General features: G+C 34.7%; 1 protein-coding gene across 1 annotated transcript; it reads left to right on the forward strand.

Moving 5' to 3' along the window:
- The first annotated feature begins 2,622 nt into the window (after positions 1-2,622).
- On the forward strand, positions 2,623-23,396 carry SRX (sulfiredoxin). Its single transcript, XM_089979999.1, has 5 exons — positions 2,623-2,751; positions 2,855-3,009; positions 22,912-22,945; positions 23,050-23,143; positions 23,216-23,396. The coding sequence occupies exons 1-5, from the start codon at positions 2,652-2,654 to the stop codon at positions 23,229-23,231; spliced, it is 399 nt and encodes a 132-aa protein (XP_089836125.1). The 5' UTR covers positions 2,623-2,651; the 3' UTR covers positions 23,232-23,396.

The following is a 23,396-nucleotide window of genomic DNA, read 5'->3' on the forward strand; positions in this document are numbered from 1 at the left end:
TAGCTTGCGATCAGTAATGGTATTTCCAATAAAAGCAAGGGCCATCTACATCATTGTTCGAAAAAGAAATGAAGAAAAAAATTTATGACGAAATAATAATTAGGGGTGGCAATCGTGTCGGGTTGGCGGGTGGACCCGACGGGTTGGCGGGTCAGCATACCTCAACCCGAACCCGACCCGTTTATTAAACGGGTCGGTTGTGGCAAACACAAACCCGCCCCGTTTAATAAACGGGTAACCCGACACGACCCGCCAACCCATTTAATAAATGGGTTGGGTCGGGTAAACGGGTTCTCAAGTTGGCGGGTTGGGTTGACGGGTCGGGTTGGCGGGTCAACGGGTCGGGTTGGCGGGTTGGCAGACGGGTTGGCGGGTTGACCCACCCGCCTAACCCGTTTATTAAACGGGTCAGCCGGGTTGGCATACCCCCAACCCAAACCCGACCTGTTTAATAAACAGGTTAGGTGGGTCGACCCGTTTATTAAACGGGTTGGCTTAAGCCCAACCCGAACCCGCCTAAGAGGCGGGTTGACGGGTCGGGCGGGTCGTGTCAAGTTTTGCTACCCCTAATAATAATCCACCAATTTTATAAATATGAAAGTTCTTTGTTGATATATTTCCTTGTACTTTGAAGGAAGTAGAATAATGATTCAGATAGCTAATTATATTTACCTAAATCTGAAAACTGGGTGTTGGCAAATAGAACCCTGCACAATCTAATGGACCTTGCCTTCTATTCATAGTCATTTCTTTTTTTTCTTTTTTTTATGTTGAGGAACCCTCGTCGAGGACCAAGCCACTTCATGAGCCCGCCTCCCCGCAAGGTAAACTCTGGGTAGGGTCTGCGATGACTCTCTACCTTATGTTCGCAAAAAGCTGACACACCAGCGCTAGGAGGCGTCGATCCAGGGTCTTCACCTCAACCCCCTCACGCACCCCTCCCACTAGCCACATTGTAGCCATTTCAAAGGCAAACAAGATAGAAAATGATCATATTTTGTGGGTAATTAGCATCTTCACTTCTCATAGTGATTGCAAAGCCTTGAACCGATGCACTTACACCACTACCCTCAAATGGTAATGGGCGTGGAGTATATCATAAATATGGTTGATATGTTTTAAATATTGTGATTATTCGTGATATTTTTAAAAATATTATATAATATTTAAAAAATGTTTCAGGTTTTGTTCCTCCTTTCTACAGTCCGGCTTCTGCCTCCCAGTATCGGAAAAATGTGATATTTTTAAAAATACCACTTATTTTTGAAAATATCATGTTTTATTACAAAATTAACTCAATAAAAGCAATTTTTAATCTTTTATATTATATATTATTTTATTTATATGTTTTATGATAAAAAAAGCCAATTTTTTTTACAATATTGCAAGATTCTCTCGTGTAATTAAGATATTTTTTCAATAACCAGATTTGGGATTTTGGCCTTACTTTGATAGGGCATATTGGATAGTCCTAATTTGACAAGGATAGATTGAGATTAAAAAAAAAAAATCAAACATGCAGCTTTATCTCAAAGAAAGTGAAAGCCACCAATAGGGGCTCAGCTTGTCTTGTAGGAGCAGCTAGGGGTGGCAAAACCTGACACGACCCGCCAACCCGCTTCTTAGGCAGGTTCGGGTTTGGCTTAAATAGGTTCGTGTCATAAACAGGTCAACCCGCCTAACCCGTTTATTAAACGGGTCGGGTTCGTGTTAGGGGTATGCCAACCCGGCTGACCCGTTTAATAAACGGGTTAGGCGGGCGGGTCAACCTGTTTACCCGAACCCGACCCGCCAATCCGCTCGCTAACCCGCGTTTACCCGACCCAACCCATTTATTAAAGGGGTTAACCGAGTCGTGTCGAGTTACCTGTTTAATAAATGGGTCGGGTTTGTGTTGAGGTATGCTGACCCGCCGACACAACCCGTCCGACCCGATTGCCACCCTTAGGAGCAGCTTGGGTTGCAGGTTCAAAACCCAATGATATAGTTGTATATCTAGGGTTTGCCTAACCTCAGCTTGTGTTTAAAATAAAAAAAAAGTTGTGAGGGGGTCTATCACGTAATGACAAGTGGCATCCAAAATCGAAGTATCTTTTTGTGAGCTATCCACACTATTCCCTCCTCATCGTGTTCATCCATAAGAATACAAAAGAAAAAGAAAGTCCTAGCATTGGTAGTCAACAGACGGGTTCAAATGCTTGACACGACACGCGTGTTAAGCATAACAGTGTCAAGGCTTCACAAAAAAAAAATGAAGGGGAAAAAGTAGAACCGGATTTCCCGAAGAGCGGATCCTACGAAATGCTGGGTAACGTTAGCAATGTCACCCAGAAGCCAGAACCGTTAATCCCGCTCCCTATGTTGTAGCTCAGTTCAAGCAGACCCAGCCAGGACTGGATTAACGGTTCTGGCTGCTGGGTCATTGCTAATGTCACCCAGCGTTTCATATGATCCGCTCTCAGGTTCTTGGGCCCGAAAATTTAAAACCCATAACATCGTATCCTATTTCTTTAGCAAATTTGGGACTCGCGCGTCGAGTCGTACCTCGTATCTTTGTGACACTGTCTGCCATTGACTTGATCGGGTCTCCATGACATCCCAATTTTAGTGTTGCTCCGAATGATGATGCACAGAGAGAGAGAGAGAGAGAGATGGCGCATGTTTGCTACGCGCATCTTCCTTCCAGATACAGCCTTCCCATGAGGAACTCCTTTTCCATCCGAGCAACATCGTCGCTTCCCGAGTCCAATGGTCTCTCTTTTCTCTCTGCTTTGCTTTTTGGAGTCTCAAACTGCTTTTCTGCCCCTAAGATTCCTTTTTTGGAAACATTTCTGTTCTTCCTTTTGATTATCAGGTGCTCCTTTCAATGCACCCAAATCAAAGGGGCCACTGATTCTGGAGATTCCTCTCGATAAGATTCGGAGACCACTCACCAGAACTAGAGCGAACGAGCCACAGAAGGTTAAGGACCTGATGCAGAGCATCAGTGAGATTGGTCTTCAGGAGCCGGTCTGTATCTGTATTCATTATTGGCTTTCTATTATATCCCCATGTCCTTTTCTCTCAGTACCCCTGAATTGCTTCTTTGCCTTATTTTCTAGTATTGATTAGTTTGTTGTGTGTAATCTTTTTTTTTTTTATGATTGTTGAGTTGTTCTCTGGTCTAGAGGAGTGCATGAGTTTGTTATAGTTCAACGAGATGAATGCTGAAATTGGCCTAGGATTGAACCTTTTCTTGAGATAATTTGTGCGTTGTTGTGGTTTTGTAGCTAAATTGTTTGGTTGTAGTTCGATAATATGGATGGTGAAATTGAATTGGGCTTGAACCTTTTCTCGAGACAGTTTGTTCATGTTATCATTTTGTTGCTGAATTGTTGGTTACACAGTTCAACAATATGGATGCTGAAGTTGATTTGGGCTTGAACCTTTTCTCGAGACAATTTCTTGGTATCGTCATTTTGTGGTTAATTTCGATGACTGAATTTTTCCAGCATAGTTAGCATTTGGGATAAATGAGCGTGTCTAAAGTTGGGTATTCTGTATATTGATTGGTTAATTGATTTTACCTCTCTGAAGTGATGGTTGCACTCTGTTTTGCTATCTCTGTGTGTGCAGTGTTTGAGGGGGATAGACTGATTGACTGTGCTCCTGTTCCTGTTGAGCCCACTAGTTTGGTGTTTAGCTAGTTTTGTCTTTGTTTCTGATAGTTTTTTCTTTTTGGTTTCTGTTACACTTTCTGCAGCATTATATGAGCTTCTGCTTCTATCATGTCTGGCAAAAAATTATAATAATTTATCATCGTGATCCACCAAATTTGATTCAGTTTGAACTGAAGCCAATTACTATCTTCTACATATCCTTCAAAATATCCTGCATTGGAGATCATCAAAAGCCTAGGATTAGATTGTCTACAGATCTACTTGTTTTATTATGTCTTCTTTAGCATGACCCTTGGCAGTATATTTGGTTTGACCAGCAGGAATTTAAATAGTTCAAATTCATTTTCAGCAATGTGCAAGTTAAGGAAGACAAAATGTAATAATATCAATCAATTGAGATGAAAGAAAATTGTTACTAAGTGTTATACTTGCCTAGATTTCTGTGGTTGCTTTCTCTTTAGTCAATGCTCTCCTCTCACTTGTCACTTTTGAACTCCTGTGCAGGTCATGTACCTAGGGCTTTATCAATTGCATGAACCTTGTCTAGCTTTGGTGACCCCAACTCTTGTTGATATCATGACTATTGGGAAATATATGTGGGAACTGAACTTTGAAGGTAGGCTCGAAGGCACACTTTGGACGTACAACTGTCTTTAAAGTAATAGTTTCCCCACTTAGGATAAGTCCTTGGTGCAATTGGCTACATGCAACCTTGCTCCCAGGATACAATCGAGCTTCACATACATGCAATGGTCGATTCACGCTCTACACTAGGTGAGATTGAGCTACTCAACATGAACCACCTTGAATACTAAATAGCCTCTAATCTCAAACCAAGCTAGTGTTAGATAAAGTGTAAGCTAGATAGAGGGATAAGAGATAGAGCTTCAAAAAAGAATTTAATAGAGGGCATGGAAGATTAGAGAGGGGGGGGAGAGGAAAGATCTCATAGTTTGATGTTAGAAATAAAGGGTAGGCTTGCTTTATATAAGCCTAGTGGTGTGAGTTTTGGAAAACAATTTTTAAAACAATATTTTTAATGAAAACTAAGTGAAAGCCAAACACCAAATAATAAAAACCGGCTCACACTAGTGGTGAAGTTCGGGTCAAACTCAGAAAACGAGAAATACTTTGTATTTAATCACACAACTAACTATTCTTTATTGCCAAAAAGAAAAATCAATTAATTGAGTAAATAAGGAATAGAGTGCAGCCCTCTGCGGAGAACTTTAAACAAATGAATAACGGCCTTATTACAAACCTAATTAAATGAATAAAATAAAATAAACCCTAATCTAAAAATAAAATAAAAGATCTTCCGTGCTCCAAGTTTCTTGTCCCTTTGTGTCCCTTGCTTAATGTTCTTTATCACTATTCATAAAGGGCTCTCTTGAGGGGCTTGAAGGGCCTTTTGAGGGGACCTCAGAGGGCTTTTCGAGGGTATAAAAACGGGCCCACCGCACGTCCGATCGCTTCCCTGCAATAATAAAAAACATGAAACGCAACAGAACGAAGAAAACTAACCAAATCTAAGACTTAAAATTCAGCAAAACAAGATATAAACTAACTAATAACAAATTCACTACGAGACAAAATAGTAAAACTAATTACTAACAAACTATTTGTTAGAAAGTGACTTTGAATATTTTAGGTTCGATAATGAACCCATACACATGCACATTAAGTGCGAATATACCCACTTAAGGAACAACAAAAGCACATCAAGTGCTAATACATAAACCCATAAAAGGGATAAATATGACTTAAAGTCATAAGTTGAATATTATTGAAGAAATAGGAAGAAGAGAGTAAAAACCCTATACAATGGAGCATAAGCTCCTCCAATGAGTAAAGAAATACAAGGGGGAGACCCCTATTTATAACACAAGAGAGGAGCCACAAAGGGGGCTCCCAAAGGAGTCGTTGGGAGCCCCCAACGGTCACATTTGTGACCCTTGGGGGCTCCCCAACGACTCTTTGGGGAGCCTCCCTAGGTGGCGCAAACCCAAAAAAAGGAGAAAAATAAAAAAAGAAAAAATAAAATTAAATTACAAACATATTCCGAATGGAATATGCGTAAAACTGTGAAATGTCTAAACTACCCCTATACCTATAAATAGAGAAATATATATTTTAGATATATAATTAGGATAATACATATGCATATATACCATATATGAATATGTATTATCCTTTATATATGTAAAATATATATAATATAACAAATGTTGAATGATACATTTTAACACCCCCCCTCAAGCTTTGCGTGGGGGAACGAAAAGATTGAAGAAAGCAAGAGGAAGAATCTCAAGGCTTCAAGAGCCATCAGTACGAATGTCATTGCAAATGTCTTCCTCCAACGTCTTTAACGATGAACACCTTCCATGATCTATCCAAGGTACTTATTTTCCTCTTATCTTCAAGATCCTGAGGAACAACAACAAAAAACAAGTAAAAAATATCTTTGCACTTTACTCAAAATGGAACATTCCTAACAAGGTGCAAAAATTATGCATAATAGGATAATTACTTTAGCATGAAAAGAAAATTTAGAAGACCAAAGTTTCAAAAATCAATTATCATGTTAAAGAGTGAGCGGAAGCAAATTATGCAGAAATGAATTGCAAGAATGCATAATGCATTCATAAAGTCCAACATTGGACAAACATAACCCCATAATGGGGAAAAACACAATGGTCCCCTAAGGGACACCACAGTAAGCCTACGAAGATGCATAAGTTACATATGCTTTATTGAATGAGATCCTAAAAGGCCATAAAGAGCATATGCATATATTATCATGAAATGAATTAATACTTAAAGGAATCATTAATGAATCATGCTTCAAACATGTAATGAAGTGCCAAACAAGAGAAACGAAGTCTCCAAGCATACTTTAGACAAAATAAACACAAGAGTTCACAAAGTTTTAAATTCATTTACGAGGCAAAACGAAGAGTGTTATTTGAATAGAGAATCTTACCCATTTAGGAAAATCTCACTCAATTGACAAAAAACACATTTTGCATACAAAAGTGGCCAAAGAACCATAAGCACTTAATATATAGATTAAATGCCAAAAAATCAACTTGATTTTAAAATATGCATATCAAAAATATGATTCACTTGAATATCTTAAAACACAAGTCATAAATGAAATTTTGCAAATTTAAACAATAGTTCATCCATTACAAACCACTACATCATTAGTCCTCCAAAACCCATAAATCAAGTGTATAAGCTACTAGATCAAGAATATAAATATAATGCCATTAAAGGCCAAAGACACACACAAAGGTGTGCAAAAGAACATCTTGTCTACATATAATAATACTTGAAATGAGTGTATCTACGACAAGAACAAGAGAATACATGCCAACATGGACCAAAAGCATCTCTTGTCTACGCAAAAATACACTTAAAACCAAGTATGTTCAGCTACTAGAACATGAGTAACAAGCCAACCATGGGCTAAAACACAATACATCTCTTGTCTACATAAGATGACACTTGAAATGAGTGAAATAAGCCAACCATGGGCATACATCTCAGCGACTAGAACAAGGACACAAACGCCAACATGGACTAAAATCACACACCATGGTGTGAATCAACGTGCCTTGTCTACATAAAATAACACTCAAGACAAGTGTTCAACTACTAGACCAAGAGAGCAAAAGCCAACAAAGGGCTACCAACACACGAAGGTGTAATAAAATTCTTGTCTACATATGATGACATTTAGATAAGGAGCATAAAAGGAGAAGACTTTTGAGGCAATAAAACTTGTAATGACAAACATATAAATAAAACCTTGAAACAATATTCTTCAAAAAAGAATACCCTTAACAATATCATTTTGAAATAAAATGTGTGAATATACACACACCAAGAACACTTGTGCACAAAAGCACAAAACATAAATGTGCAAATGCACTCATATGATTCATAAACAATAAAAGGTTGGGCAATAACCCCAAAACCTTGATTTTAATATACCTTAAAACATTTAAGGTTTTAAACATCATATATTCATCACATTTATATATAAATAAGAGCATCCATAAGATCAATGGCCAACATTAAACAAGTGACACACTCATATACCAAATCGTTCTAGAGTCCCAAGGTGCCCATAACTCACCTCAACCACCATCTATAATATGGTAAGTGAACAAACTGAAATGACATAACAATGAGTGACACACTCATAATTAGAGATCATATACCAAATCATTCTAGAGTCCTAAGGTGCCCATAACTCACCTCAATCACCATCTATAATATGGCAAGTGGACAATCTAGAATGATATAACACGAGGTGCCCATAACTCACCTCAACAAACATCTCTAATAAAACAATAATAAGGCCAAACAAATGATGCAATAAATAACATGTGATGGGCAAATATAAATGCCACAAAAAGGCAATAAACACTTTAGAAATCATTTTTCAAAGAAAAGAGGACCGATTAAAAATTGAATCAAAGGTCCAATATAATCAATCACAATAATATGCTTTATAACAACAATTTTGCATAAATCCGAATTATGCTTAATCTTCAAAAGAAGTCATTTATACAAAAAGACTTATTATGCAACTAACACAATTTATGAAATATTAAGCAACATCATGATCATTATCAAAAGACTCAATAAACACAACATGAAATACTTAAGCTATGTCATGTGTGAGAAAGGAATTGGAATTATCCAAGAAACAAATCAAGCCTTTATAATTTGCAATTATATGTATACCAAGATGTAAAATGGCAATAATCTTAAATGTGTAAATTTAGGACAACATGTACCAAGATATTGCGGAAGCATTCATAATGATAAAAGAAACAATCTTACAAGTTCATAAAAAATAAACACAAGCTCTAAAGGAGGCAATAAAAAATCTCTTTATTGAAAAGAGAGTATCATGTGAAAATGTCTACGAAGAGACAATACACATACAAGCATAAATACTTTATAGAACAAGTGCACGAAAACACTCACACAACACTTGATCAAAATACAAAAAAAACATATAAATAATAAACATGCGATAATGCATGTGTTTCATAAAATGGAAGCAAATGCTTGAGACTCTCAAGCTTTAATTATGTAATTATATGCTTGATAAATGCAATTTAAGACAAAGAAGACCATATTATGGCCAATGTAGGCATCCTTAGAGATACAATCAAGAGGTTTTGAAACTTTATATGAAAAATACAAACAAACATGTTTATAAAGTTGTATCATTAGAAGAAAACTCAAAAATTAATGAAGTCTTTTATACCAAAGGATGCAATAGATACACTATGCATTCTATATAGTGTGAGAAGATTTTAAAAGATCTTTCCTAATGAACACAATGGTTCATACAACATATTTATCACAAATAATTTTTCAAAATCCTTTAACTAAACCAAAACCATTGAAACATCATTGACAAGAACTACTTAGGATTCATAACAAAGATTTAGATGTGAAAGATTCTTATACAAGAATTATATCAAGATTTTTCAAAAAAAATGCACTAAAATCCATAAACAAGAGAAAAACTCAAAACCAATTAGACTTTATATGAGAGAAAAGATTTTTTAAACAAAGATCATTAATCAAGAGATCATATATAATCTTTAAAAGTTAATTTATGAAATACTTATATAATCATCATAAATCCCACATAATTGAAGACAATTTTAAGAAAGAACATAAATTACTATTTATATGTGATGAGTAATCGATAAACATATAAACAAGAATTTATATATTTGAATAGCAAAACAAGTTTACTAAATTTAAAAGGAGATATTTTTTAAAAAATTTTGAACATGCGAAATATGAAAAGAGGTGATTCAACTATTATAAACACTTCATATGCAAAAAATAATTTCATAATGCATAATATGTTAAGAAAAGAGATACATACCGAAAACTTAAGAAAAAAGAGAAGGACAATGAATACTTCACCATTTCTTGATCAACACGCTTTCCGTTGCATCAAAGGACAACCCCATCGTGACCAAGCTCTGATACCATGTTAGAAAGTGACTTTGAATATTTTAGGTTCGATAATGAACCCATACACATGCACATTAAGTGCGAATATACCCACTTAAGGGAACAACAAAAGCACATCAAGTGCTAATACATAAACTCATAAAAGGGATAAATATGACTTAAAGTCATAAGTTGAATATTATTGAAGAAATAGGAAGAAGAGGGTAAAAACCCTATACAATGGAGCATAAGCTCCTCCAAGGAGTAAAGAAATACAAGGGGGAGACCCCTATTTATAACACAAGAGAGGATCCACAAAGGGGGCTCCCAAAGGAGTCATTGGGAGCCCCCAACGACTCTTTGGGGAGCCTCCCTAGGTGGCGCAAACCCAAAAAAAGGAGAAAAATAAAAAAATAAAAAATAAAATTAAATTACAAACATATTCCGAATGGAATATGCGTAAAACTGTGAAATGTCTAAACTACCCCTATGCCTATAAATAGAGAAATATATATTTTATATATATAATTAGGATAATACATATGCATATATACCATATATAAATATGTATTATCCTTTATATATGTAAAATATATATAATATAACAAATGTTGAATGATACATTTTAACACTATTAACAATCTAGGAAACAAACTAATCTGAATTTAAACAAGCAAAAAACTAATTATGTATTAAAGAAAATTGTGGATCTAACTTAACTAAATATGATATAACTAACGAACACTTAACATGAACTAAATTAATATATGAACTACTTAAATTAAATCTACTACGTAAGACTGCAAAGTAATCAAATCTAATTTACTTAAGCTAAAAGTTGATTTAACTATTTGAATTAAAAAGGGTTAACTAACACAATACCTAAAACAACTATGTAGCTAAGCAAATAATAAAGAAAGCTATGTATGAAAAACAACCTAAGAAATAAAATAATCAATACCATATGAACTAAATAACCTGTGACATAAAACACGGTAATTGAAGTAACTAATGAACTAATGTAATAAAACTAATAAGATAATGCACAAAAGAACGTCTAATGAAATAACCTACTAAAGAACGAACAACTAGTAACTTATAAAATTAAAAAACAAATGCAATAAACTGCTGAAACACCTAAAGTAATAAAACAATCATTAATTAAGTCAGGTGATAGTGCACAAGGGAAAACGCTGATGTTTGATGCTAATAAGAACAACTGCTATTAATAAAACGATAAACATACAGCCGACTAAAGATTTTAACGCAGAACATGCCCACCATCCAGTCTTTACCCTATGTCATATGAATTAATGTTGGCATAAATCAACGCTTGTAACACTCAACGTTTTCATCAACCAAAATTAAAACTAACGAACACAAAGAAAATTAATTCTTCTAATATAGCAACTCAAAGAAAGGAATCAGGAAATCAGCAGATTGAAGTAAAACAAAACATAGCTAGAGTAAATATTAGCTACCTTAATAACTGAACCAACTCTAAAAACACGCTAACTCTAATCTACAGAAAACGCATGACACAAAATATATCAAATCTACTTGTAAACAATGCTAACAGGTTCTATATTCTTTTTTTCTTTTTAATTACAATGGTTGAAACAAATATGCTAAACTCGATGCAATAAACTCAGATCACTCTAGATGCCATGCATTTGCAAAAAATTAAACATGTTGGATGTTATGATTTATGTGATGCGAAAACTAAAAACTACGGTGAAACATGAGAGAAGAAGATGGTTTTTTACCTTGCTGCACCCAAACAGACTTCAGCTCTCTCTCCGGCAAAGGGGATGCAAGGAACCGACGACAATGAAGTTTAGAAGATAGATTGAGAAGCATAAGAAGCAAGAAGAATGAGGTAGGCAATCGGTGGATCGAAAAGGGGGAAGAAAGGAAGAAGGGGAGGCAGAGAAGAGAGAGAGGGGCGCAGGCTGCAGAGGAAAAAACGTCTTCTCATGGCTGGAAAAGAACTATTTATAATGCTACTCTAGGTCAAAACACAAGTTTTCAAAAAGAGTCCGAAATATTTTCACAATTTCCAAAACAGGTCTTCCTCAAAAATGTGTTTTTTAAAAGAGTTTTTTCCTAAACTAATTAAATTTAGTTAATTAAGTCCTAATCTAATTAAACTACGAATTAGAAAAATTCTAAACTAATTAAAACACTGAAAAACGCAAGGCCAAATCAGAAAATGCAATATTTCCCAAAAATTCAATTTAAAACACTTTCTCGAAAGCAACAATAAAAATGAGTTTTTTAATGCGATTTTATCATGGATCATGCATAAAATAAGATGAATAAAATGCAAAATATATGCATGATCACCTTGGCTCCAATGACTAGTAATAAGTACTAACATCTAGTAATAAGTGTTAATGCTGAATGACTAATAACAAATGACTCAATAACTAGTCGGATTGACTATAATGGCTAGTCAACGGAGGTTACAATGCTAAAACTTATAAGTACTTAGCTAATCACTCCAGTGACTTGTTCCTCCAATTGAACCACTAGACTTGGTTTGACCCATAACATGTGGTTGGGCTTTCATCAAGGGTAATTACCTATACAGGCTTTAGCCCCATTCCCTTTAATGTCTTATAAACAATTTCTCGAGAAGTCTTTTTGTTAACGAATCCACTAAGTTTTACAAGATTTCATATATTCAATTGAGATTACTTCTTGCTTGTTTAAATTGTTCACACAATTGTGCTTTAAACTTATATGTCTAGATTTTCCACCATACATATTACTTTATGCCTTATATACAACTGCTTGACTATCACAATGCATAGCTATAAGGGGTACAAATAGTATCTTCATCAAAAGTTTTTTCAACTATTAAGCTTTCATTACTAGTTAAAGGTAGTGCTATCAACTCTACTTATATTATTGAACGAATTATCAAAGTTTGCTTCTTAGATACCCAACAACTTCTCTAGATCTAAGGATAAAAATCCATCAACTTATAGGCAAGGATTCATTAGAATCAAAATTCTCTCATAACATATCCTATAGTTTTGAGTTCTTTTCAAGTACTTTAATATTCGATATATAGTGTCCCAATGTTGTTGCTTAGATTACCAATATATTAGCTCAACTTGCTTATGCAAAATGAGATTTTCCTTTAATGTCTTATAAACAATTTTTTGAGAAGCCTTTTTGTTAACAGATCTGCTAAGTTTTACAAGATTTCATATATTCAATTGAGATTACTCATTGTTTAAACTGTTCACACAATTGTACTTTAGACTTATATGTCTAAATTTTCCACCATATATATTACTCTATGCCTTATATATAACTACTTGACTATCGCAATGCGTAGCTATAAGGGGTACAAATAGTATCTCTATCAGAAGTTTTTTCAGCTATTAAGCTTCCATACTAGCTAAAGGTAGTGCTATCAACTCTACTTATATTATTGAACGGATTATCAAAGTTTGCTTCTTAGATACCCAACAACGGCTCTAGATCTAAGGGTAAAAATTCATCAACTTATAGACAAGGATTCATTAGAATCAAAATTCTCTCATAAAATATCCCATAGTTTAGAGTTCTTTTCAAGTACTTTAATATTCGATATATAGCGCCCCAATGTTGTTGTTTAGATTACTAATATATAGCATCCCAATGTTGTCTAGATTATTAATATATTTTTGGGTTCCTGATGCTTAAAACTGAATTTTTTGCATCTCTAAACATGTCTGCAAATTTCTGCCTGTATATCCCATGTATTTTTGCATTCTTGATGCTTAAAACTGAATTTTCTGCATCCTTGAACATATCTGCAAATTTCTGCATGTATATCACATGTATTTTTGCGTTCTTGATGCTTAAAACTGAATTTTTTGCATTCCTGAATATCTCTGCAATTTTTTGCATGTATATCCCATGTATTTTTGCATTATTGATGCTTAAAAACTGATTTTCTGCATCCTTAATCATGCCTGCAATTTTCTGCACGTATAAAACATGTATTGTTTGTGTTCTTGATGCATTATTCTAATCTTTTTGCGTTCTTGAACATGCCTGTGAATTTCTGCATGTACAAACTTGTATTGTTTATGTTCTTGATACATTATTTTAATCTTTATGCGTTCTTGACCAGATTTGCAGCAATATATACGTGTATATATATGTTGTCTGCATTCTTGACCAGATTTGCAGCAATATATACGTGTATATATATGTTGTTTGCAATTTGAAACAGATTTGCAGCAATATATACGTGCATATATATGTCGTTTGCAATCTGGACCAGATTTGCAGCAACATATACGACTATATATATGTTGTCTGTGTTTTGAACAGATTCGTAGTTCTATATACATATCTATATATATGTTGTCTGCGTTATGTTCAGATTCGCAGCAATATATATATATATATATATATCGTCTGCGTTATGGACAGATTCACAGCTGTGTATACATATACGTATATATGTGTTGTTCGTGTTTTGGATCAGATGCACAGTAGTAGATACATATGTATATATATGTTGTCTGCTTTTTGGATCAGATTCGCAACAGTATATATATATATATATATATATATATATATATATATATATATATATATATATATATATATTGTTATATGTTGTTTGCTTCATGCTGTTATATGTTTGCATCATGCTGTCATATGTTGTTTGCTTCTTAAATAGATTTGCAGCATAAAATATATATTTATGTTGATTGCTTTTTAACATATTCATAGCATATATATATATATATATATATATATATATATATATATATATATATATGCTGGTTGCTTTTTTAACAACTTCACAACATAGAACATATATGTATTTATATGATGTTTGCGTTCTTGAACTCTTCGCAGTAGAAATATAGCCTGAACAGTTATTCATTTGTGATTTTTTAACTGTTTTGACTTCTTGACAATACAGTAAGGCTATTACACATGGTTCAATGTGCATGCATTAAAATGCATATGTTATGAACATGAAATTTTGGTTATTTATGTGTGGTTCATGTTCACTGAAAAATCTTGCAATGTTATCTAGTTGTGGTAATGTTTGAACCATTGATGGGCCTATGAGGGCGGCGAAATATTAAATTGTGATTCTTGCATTGCAAAGTGATTTTTCAAAAATTGGTTTTTCTAAATTAATTACACTACTGAATTTAATAGGATAATGACCCAAAATTTGTTATTGCATGAGGATTTTGATAATTGTTCTTGTGTAAATAACCTTGAATTGATTAAGAATGGTAAAAGAGACCAACCTGTGTAATAATTTTTCTTTCCTTGTATCCCTCTGAAATAGTGGAAACCCCCCATGATGGTCATAGGGGACCGTGAGGATACTAAACACCATGTGCATTTGTTATTTCTAAGAACCTGATGTGTCGTTTATGTTCTCATCCACAGTTGTAGGAAACTTTTATCCACTTTGCCTACGGTTGGTCTTGTTGACTCAACTGTAGTTATTGGTATACTAAGAAAGTGACGGGGATGGTTGTGGATTTACATTGATGTCCCAACATTATGTGTGGATTCCTAATATTCCGATGGATGGTGTGGATTTCTTATATTGGTCGGAGAACAAGTTTGAAACCTAGTAATTTAAAATACAAATTGTGTGATAAGTTACTACTGGGAATTGCTTTAAATCTCGAGAAATTATGCATGTTTTTAGTATTTGTGGGTTGTTAAGAAAGTGGACATTAAAAATTGGATGTACATTAAGTAAGAACATGCATGCAAAAGAAAATATCGATTAATGAACTTAAAAGGTATTCATGCATGTTGCAGCAATTCATGAATATTTAAATGTTTGATTTAGCATAAGATTGTTTATTTCTTATTTGAACTGCTTAGATGATAAGTTTGTTCTGATAATATCTTGTGAACCCTTTTAAATCTATGCTTGATTTACTTTATGCTATTTCCTTACTGTTGAAAATTTAAAGGGTCTCGTACGAGAACTTTGGTTCTTACCCGATTTCTAAAAATGTTTTTTAGGTAAGGCTCCGTGATGAAGAGACTGGTTGGCTGGAAGACTTGAGGATTATGGTCTAGTGACCCGGGTTCTGACGTACACGAGATTTGCTAGAGTTGATTTTGGATTTTTTTTAACTTATTAACATTATTTGAATTAATAAATGAAGTTTCAGTTCATGGTTTAAATTTATTCTATGTTTGAAATGGTTGATGGGTTGTGAATATTAAATCTGTAATGTGCCATTAGTCCTTGGAAGGTTTTCCGCAATTGTTAAAAAAAAAGAAAAAAATCGCATTTTTCGAGAGTCAGTTTGGGGTCGTTAAACATAATGTATATATTAATGTTCTTGTTCCGTTTTTTCTATTGCATTCTATAATTTTTCTGATTTTTTTTTGGAGATTTTTCTCTGTTTTTTTTTTATTTTTCATATTTTTTTGTGATTTTTAATTTAAGTTTTTTCCTTATCTTACAGTACGATACACTCTGTATCTTAGGCTCATGTGATACAGGTTCCGATACATTAATTACAATATTATTAAAAACTTCATAAAAATGGTTAGATCCCCGTTTCGTTTGTGTCGTCATATCCATGTGGCATAGTATTTGACATTTTGACCAATCAAGTTTATAAATATTTCAACACTTTAACCTAGTCAATATTTTCACCATTTGACTTAGTCTAACATTGTAGAAGTTTCACATTAATGTCCAATGGTCAAATACTCATGCTTGACCTTTGACTAAGCATTCTTTTTAAGATGATCTTGGGCTCATTAGAGTCATTTTGACTTATTACCTACTCTTTATGTCCCTTGATTAAGTCTAGTATTGTAACTTCCTTTGATTAGTTGTTATAGCTAATTCAAATAGTTGCTGACCCCTTTATCGTAGCCGTTAGCACTTATTATTAGCTAACAGTACTTATTACTAGCCGTTGGGGCTTGAATCTATACATACCCAGGCCTCCCCTTCTTATTCACCGTCAAGCTATGAACTCTCTTTTGTCCCTTTTTCCTTCTCTCCCTCCCTAAGTTTTATGCTCTCTCTTGAGCACTTTTCAAGTTATCTTTTTTTCTCTCTTTTGTCCCCTCTTCCTTCTCTCCCTCCCTAAGTTTTATGCTCTCTCGAGCACTTTTTCAACTTATTTTTTTTTCTCTCTTTCTATCTAGCTTAGACTTTGTATAAGACTAACTTGGTTTGAGTCAAAAGGTTATTCAAGGTGGTGCATGTCAAGTAGCTCAATTTCACCTAGTGCAGAGTGTGGACCAACCATCGCGAATAGGCAACGTTCAATTGTATCTAGGAGTGAGGTTGCACGTAGCCCATTGCACTAAGGACTTGATTGTATGTGGGGTAACCGTTGCTTTATAGACACACATTTAACGTGTGCCTCTGAGCCTGCCTTCAAAGCTCAGTTTCCATCATATCCCATATATATTTTCCGATGACAAGTCTCAAGTGTGTATTTTTTGCTTGAGATAGCAGTATAATGTAGAGATCGGAAATAGTAAAATCAACAGTTCATATTTGACTGTTGAGAGAGAGAGAGAGAGAGTAGTAATATGGTATTGTTTACAAACTATTTAACAAATTTGATATCAAGCATGGTCAATGCCAAAGCATAGTAATGAAAAATTATTATTCTTCTTTGATGCTACTCCTCAAATTGGGGCAGTTTGAATGTGATCCTAACAAGATTAGCTTTTACCCAACTACTGAAGATATGTGGCAGTTGATATTAAGATTTTACATGAGGGTATAATGCTCTTTTGCATTGATTCACCAAAATTGATTTGATTCTTTCATTATATTTGAGGTTAGCGGGTAGATCATTTCATTAATATCAACGTACAAGTCTTTGAGAAGTTTTATATTTCAAGCCACAAGACCCAATTTGTGATAGCCTTATATTCCAAGTGAAATCATACCTTGCAGTCCCTTTTGTAATGAAACAAGGTACAATGAAACAATAGTGAAACAAATACAATGCCAACAAAGGGATTTAATAAACTCACTTAAGGTTGGTCACTAATGGACCAAATACAATCTCAAAAGAGATAAAAATAGCAAACAACACAAGAGGCATACAAGCCTATAACAACAACAACAACAACAACTACGCCTTCATCCCAAAACAATTGGGGTCAGCGATATGAACCAAAAAAGAAATTCATTTTGGGTCTTCCACATGAATCCTTTTCCTCCAATCATTTCTATCCAATGCCATGTCCTCGGTGAGGTTCAAAGCATTCATATCCTTTCCGATCATCTCCATCCAAGTCTTCCTAGGCCTACCCCGACCTCTTTTAACTAATCTATTTTCCCATTTCTCCAACCTTCTAACTGGAGCATCATTAGGCCTTCGCCGAATATGTCCAAACCACCGTAAACGATTCTCTCGCATCTTATTTTCAATGGGTGCAACACCTACTTTCTTACGTATCTCCTCGTTCCGAATCTTAGCTTTTATTGTATTTCCACACATCCATCTAAGCATCCGCATCTCAGCTACACTCATTTTTTGAATATGATGTCTCTTGGCAGCCCAACATTCCGTACCATATAGTAAAGCGGGTCTAATAGTCGTCCTATAAAACTTTCCCTTCAACCGCAATGGCATTCTACGATCGCACAGCACTCCAGTTGATGGAAAAAAACTCTAGAGAAAACCCTCAAATGCTTCTAAGAGCATTAAGGAATAACAAGGGAGTTAGGCTCTATTTATAGAGCCTCACTCTAGCACATGGGAGGCAGTCACTGCCTTCCAACAGTCATTATTATGACTGTTGGGCAGGTTATTTATTACAATGCTAAATTACATTTCAGTCCCTAGTGGACTGTACTATATGATAAAAGATAGAAATACCCTTAGCGGATATTTGAATACAATTTTATTTTTAACACTCGTCTTCAAACTTATGGGGAAATCACCGAAAGTTTGCTAAGAAGATACAAAAATTGAGGCAGTGGAAGAGCTTTGGTGAAAAAGTCTGCAATCTGAAATTCAGACTGAACATATGGCAATGTAATAGTCTCCTTCAAATATTCTTCGTGAACATAGTGACAATCCATCTCAATGTGTTTTGTTCGCTCGTGAAATGTGTGATTGCTGACTATATAGATGACACTTTTGTTATCACATAGCTTTGAAGGTTCTGAGACATCAACACCCATATCGGAAAGTAGTGCTTTCATCAACAAAACTTCAGTGGTTGTGGTAGCCATTGCCCTGTACTCAGCTTTCGTAGAGGATAAAGACACTTTCTGTTGTTTTTTGCATCGTCAAGAAATGAGAGAATCACCTAAAAACACACAAAAGCCAGTAGTTGAGTGACGGTTATTGAGATCTCCTCTCTAGTCAGAATCAGTTTAAGAAATAAGACTTAAGGATGAGGAAGATGATAAGAATAGTCCTTTAGATATAGTTTTCTTGATGTATCAAACTATTCTTAATATTGCACTCATGTGGACGGTTGTGGGCGCATGTTGAAATTGACTTGCAGAATGTACAGCATGCACAATATCTGGCCTTGTAATGGACAGGTACATCAATGATCCAATAAGTTGTCGATAAGGGGTTGAATCATATAATAATACTCCATCTTCAGCTTGCATTTTTGCATTTATTACTTCAGAAGTATCAACATATTTTGTGTCAATGATTCATGAACACTCAACAATATCAGCTGCAAACTTGATTTTAGATAAAATGTATCATCTTGGTGAGTAGGCTACTTCAATTCCTAAAAAGTATCTCAAAAAACCAAGATCAGTCATATCAAAGGATTTTTTAAGCAAATTTTTAATATCTTCAATTTCCTTTTGATCATTCCCTATGATGATCATATCATCAACATACAAAAGAAGAATGATCAATGAGGTACTTGTAGATCTCACAAAAAGAGCAGTGTCAATGTAACAAGATTTAAATTCAAGTTTTAATATCGTACCACTGAACCGATCATACCATGCTTTAGGGGCTTGTTTAAGCTCGTATAAGGCTTTTTGAAGACGAAGGACCGTGCCTTTTTCAATAGACAGACCAGGGGGAGGATCCATGTATACTTCATTTAAGTTTCTATTCAAGAATGCATTTTTAACATCTAACTGATATATCGCCCATTTTCGAATGAATGCTATAGCAATTAGAGTTCTAACTGTAGTCATACGAGTTATTGAGGCAAAGGTCTCTTCATAATCTATACCATATTCTTGAGAATATCCTTTTGCAACAAATCTTGCTTTATATCTCTCAAGAGACCCGTCACTTTTTGTTTTAATTTTAAACACTCATCTACACCCTATTGTCTTCTTTCCGATAGGAAGAGGTTGAATTGCCAAAGTGTGAGCCTTGTGTAATGCATCTAATTCAATTTTCATGGCTTTAACCCATTCGTTTATATTTGTGGCCTCATTATAGTTGGATGGTTCATGATAGGAATGAAGGGCTAGATGACATGCCCTGTAGTTTGGTAAGAAGGATTCGTATGAGACAAACTTACTTGGAGGCCTATGTGTTCGTTCTGACCTTCTAACACTAGTTTCTTCAGTATTTGTTAGTTGATTATATTTGTCAAGGGCACATGGATGCTCCCCAGTAATTCGTCTAGAGTATTGAAGAAGATATTGAGATGGTTCGCTACTTGAGTCATTAATAGACTCGAAGGTTTCAGTATCATTACTAATACCTTTATTGGGTAACAAATCAAATAAGAAAGCATACTCGGATTCTTTCTTAGGAACTTCAAAATCAAATTCATTGTCATTTTCTAGAAAGGTATCATTTCTAAAAACATAGAGTTTATCATTTGTTTTATCATAACATCGATATCCTTTTTTATTATCAGCATAACCAAGAAAGATACATTTTATAGTTTTAGGAGAGAGTTTGCTATATTTTTCAAGAAGCGTGAAGCATTTACGGCCAAATACCCTTAGCCTTTTTAAATCAAGATAAATTTTAAAGAGTTTTTCAATAGGAGACTTGTTTTTCAAAGTTTGAGAAGGCATTCTATTTATTAGATAGACTGCGGTTAGGGCAGCTTTAGCCCAAAATTGCTTTGGAATTTCTTTTGAAATAAGTAGAGCTCTAGTAGTTTCAATGATGTGACGATGTTTTCTTTCAGAAATCTCATTTTGTTGAAGTGTCCTAGGGCATGATTTTTGATGCACAATTCCATGATTTTTTAGATATAATTGAAATTCATTTGAAAGAAACTCTCCCCCAGAGTCGGGGCAGAAGTCTTTAATTTTTGTTTTAAATTTATTTTTAACTAGATTATAAAAGTTTTTAAAACATGAAAAAACTTCGGATTTGAGTTTTAGAAAGTAAATCCAAGTATGTCTACTAAAATCATCTATAAATGTAACATAGTATGAATAACCACCTTTTGACATAACAGGAGCGGGACCCCACACATCCGAATGCACTAATTAAAAAATTTTATGTGTCAGAGAGGTTCTAGACCCAAAAGGTATCATTTGCATTTTTCCAAGTATACAATCTTCACATACAAAATTTTTATCTTTATAAAAAATTTTCAAAAATGAAAAAAAAGATAATTTGGATATACTTGGGTGTCCTAATCTTTTATGCCAAAGATCTATATTAATGTCTTTGACATGATTACAAAACGAGTATTTTGGTAAACACAGAAAATCCATGTAGTAAGGGTCTCCTCGTCTATGGCCTTGCCCAATCAGCTTCCCTGACTGGAGATCCTGCACCCAACACGCCTTAGATGAGAATAATACTTTATAATCATAGTCAGCAATTTGAGAGACCGAAAAAAGATTTAAATCCAGTTTGGGAATGACTCTCACTTTTGGAACAAAGAATTTTTTTGAAATATCATCAAGGTTTCCTAAGCTTTTGACTTTTAAAGAGGTACCATCGACAGTTAACACACATGAGAAATATGATTTAGTGCAATCGGATAATAGAGACTCATTATGAGTCATGTGGAAAGAAGCACCTGGGTCTAGAATCCAAGAGGTCTTACCTGGAGGAGACGACGAAGAGATGGCAGCCTCGGATGTAGAAGGTGTAGCCTTGAGAAGTTGTGAGACGGCTTCTGCTATTTGAGCAAGATTTAATTCATTAAAGTTGCCCCCTTTTCTTGATTCTTGAGGTTCTTCACTGAAGGTGGCCCCCTTTTTAAATTTGGGACATTCCGGTCTTATATGTTCGGGTTCCTTACAATGATGACAAATAATTTTACCTTTATATCCTCCTTCATTGTGTCTTTCCCCATTGAACTTCTTCTCAAAGTGAGGTGGTTTATATGTTTTCACAAATTTTTTGAGTCTTACCATGGCAAGGACCTCATCATTAGACTTGTGCATTCCAAGTTTTGTCTCTTCTTGACAAATTTGAGCAAGGGCCTCACTTATAGAAGGAGAAGCGGTCCTATGAAGTACGGAAGATCTTACTTGCTCAAATTCCGGTCGAAGGCCATAAAGAAAGGAGAAATGATTTTCTCTTTCGATTTGAGTCCTCATATCAATAGCCGAATCTTCTCATTTTGGTTCCAACATGGCTAATTCATCCCAAATAGGAGATAAAATATCGTAAAAATCTTTTACACTTTTATCTCCTTGTTTTGAATTACGTACCTTGTCTTGGAGATAATAAAGTCGAGTTATATCTTTTTGGATAAAGGTACTTCTTAGAAAGCTCCATGTGTCAGATACCTTCTTGAATTTGATGATATTGGTGGCGATCTTGAACTCCATGGTATTCATAAACCATGAGAGTATTTGTGCATTGCTTGCCTTCCAATCTTCCAATTTATTTTGGTATTCTTTCAAGGCTTTTTCTTTTTTTTCTTCGGACAAGGCTTTGACTTGATCTTCTTCTCTTCTAGTGAATTTGAGTTGCCTATGTGACACTATTTGTAATATTCATCAATCTATATAGTGTAGGCAAATCAGATTTTTGGGTATCAGCTTTGACAGGATGGTTATTGAAACAGAAGTGTATATTTATAGATTATCTGTGAGGTATGGACATTGTCTGTTTGTCTTTATATTTGGTATATCATCAGAGTTAACCCATTCTCGCAATGCTCCATTTTCATTTTGTTTAATGTTTGAAAAGGTGTAGCTCTAGAAAATCACAGATCAAACTTGCGTTCTGCTTTTTTCTTGTATATTCTCTATATAAGATATTGTTTGTGCAATATCCTTTGCAAAGAGTTGATGTGATATGTGACTTTGAAGGTGTATAATCAGCTAATTTCAATTTTTTGGAAACAGATTGATGTGCTTGAGGTTGATGGAATCTATTATGGTATGAATTAATCCATATATTGAGTTTTACTTTATTATGCAAAGGGCGCCACATTCCTTTTGGAGAATATTTGTATTAACATGATAATTTGGTATTATTTCTAGGTTTCTCTGGTTGCCACCGTTTCGAGGCACACCAGCATCTTGGGCTCCCAACTATCCGTTGTAAAGTTCGAAAGGGTACAAAGGAAACTCTTAGGTAATTTTTTCTTGTTTGTATGACAACGAGATTTTTCATGACTTGAACTCATCCAAGAACTGCTGCACCTAGGCATCACTTGCGGTAAGATTGCTGATCGACTCAGAAGATGGCAGAGTATGCATCCACAAATTGTGCGCTAATTATTTATTTGTCAAGAACCCGTCTCATGTAAATGTGTGATAAATACACAATTATCCTTTGCATGTAATTTTTGTGTTGGATTTCACAATTCCATCATCTACTGCTTACC

This window comes from Nuphar pumila, chromosome 11, assembly GCF_984573655.1.
Source record: "Nuphar pumila chromosome 11, dmNupPumi1.hap1.1, whole genome shotgun sequence".
NCBI lineage: Eukaryota > Viridiplantae > Streptophyta > Magnoliopsida > Nymphaeales > Nymphaeaceae > Nuphar > Nuphar pumila.

Excerpts from the sequence above, each read along its gene's own strand:
- SRX (XM_089979999.1), top strand. The coding sequence starts at position 2,652 with ATGGCGCATGTTTGCTACGCGCATCTTCCTTCCAGATACAGCCTTCCC. Across the intron at positions 3,010-22,911 it reads AGATTGGTCTTCAGGAGCCG|ATTGATGTGCTTGAGGTTGA; the intron begins GTCTGTATCTGT and ends TTTTGGAAACAG. Across the intron at positions 22,946-23,049 it reads GGTTGATGGAATCTATTATG|GTTTCTCTGGTTGCCACCGT; the intron begins GTATGAATTAAT and ends TATTATTTCTAG.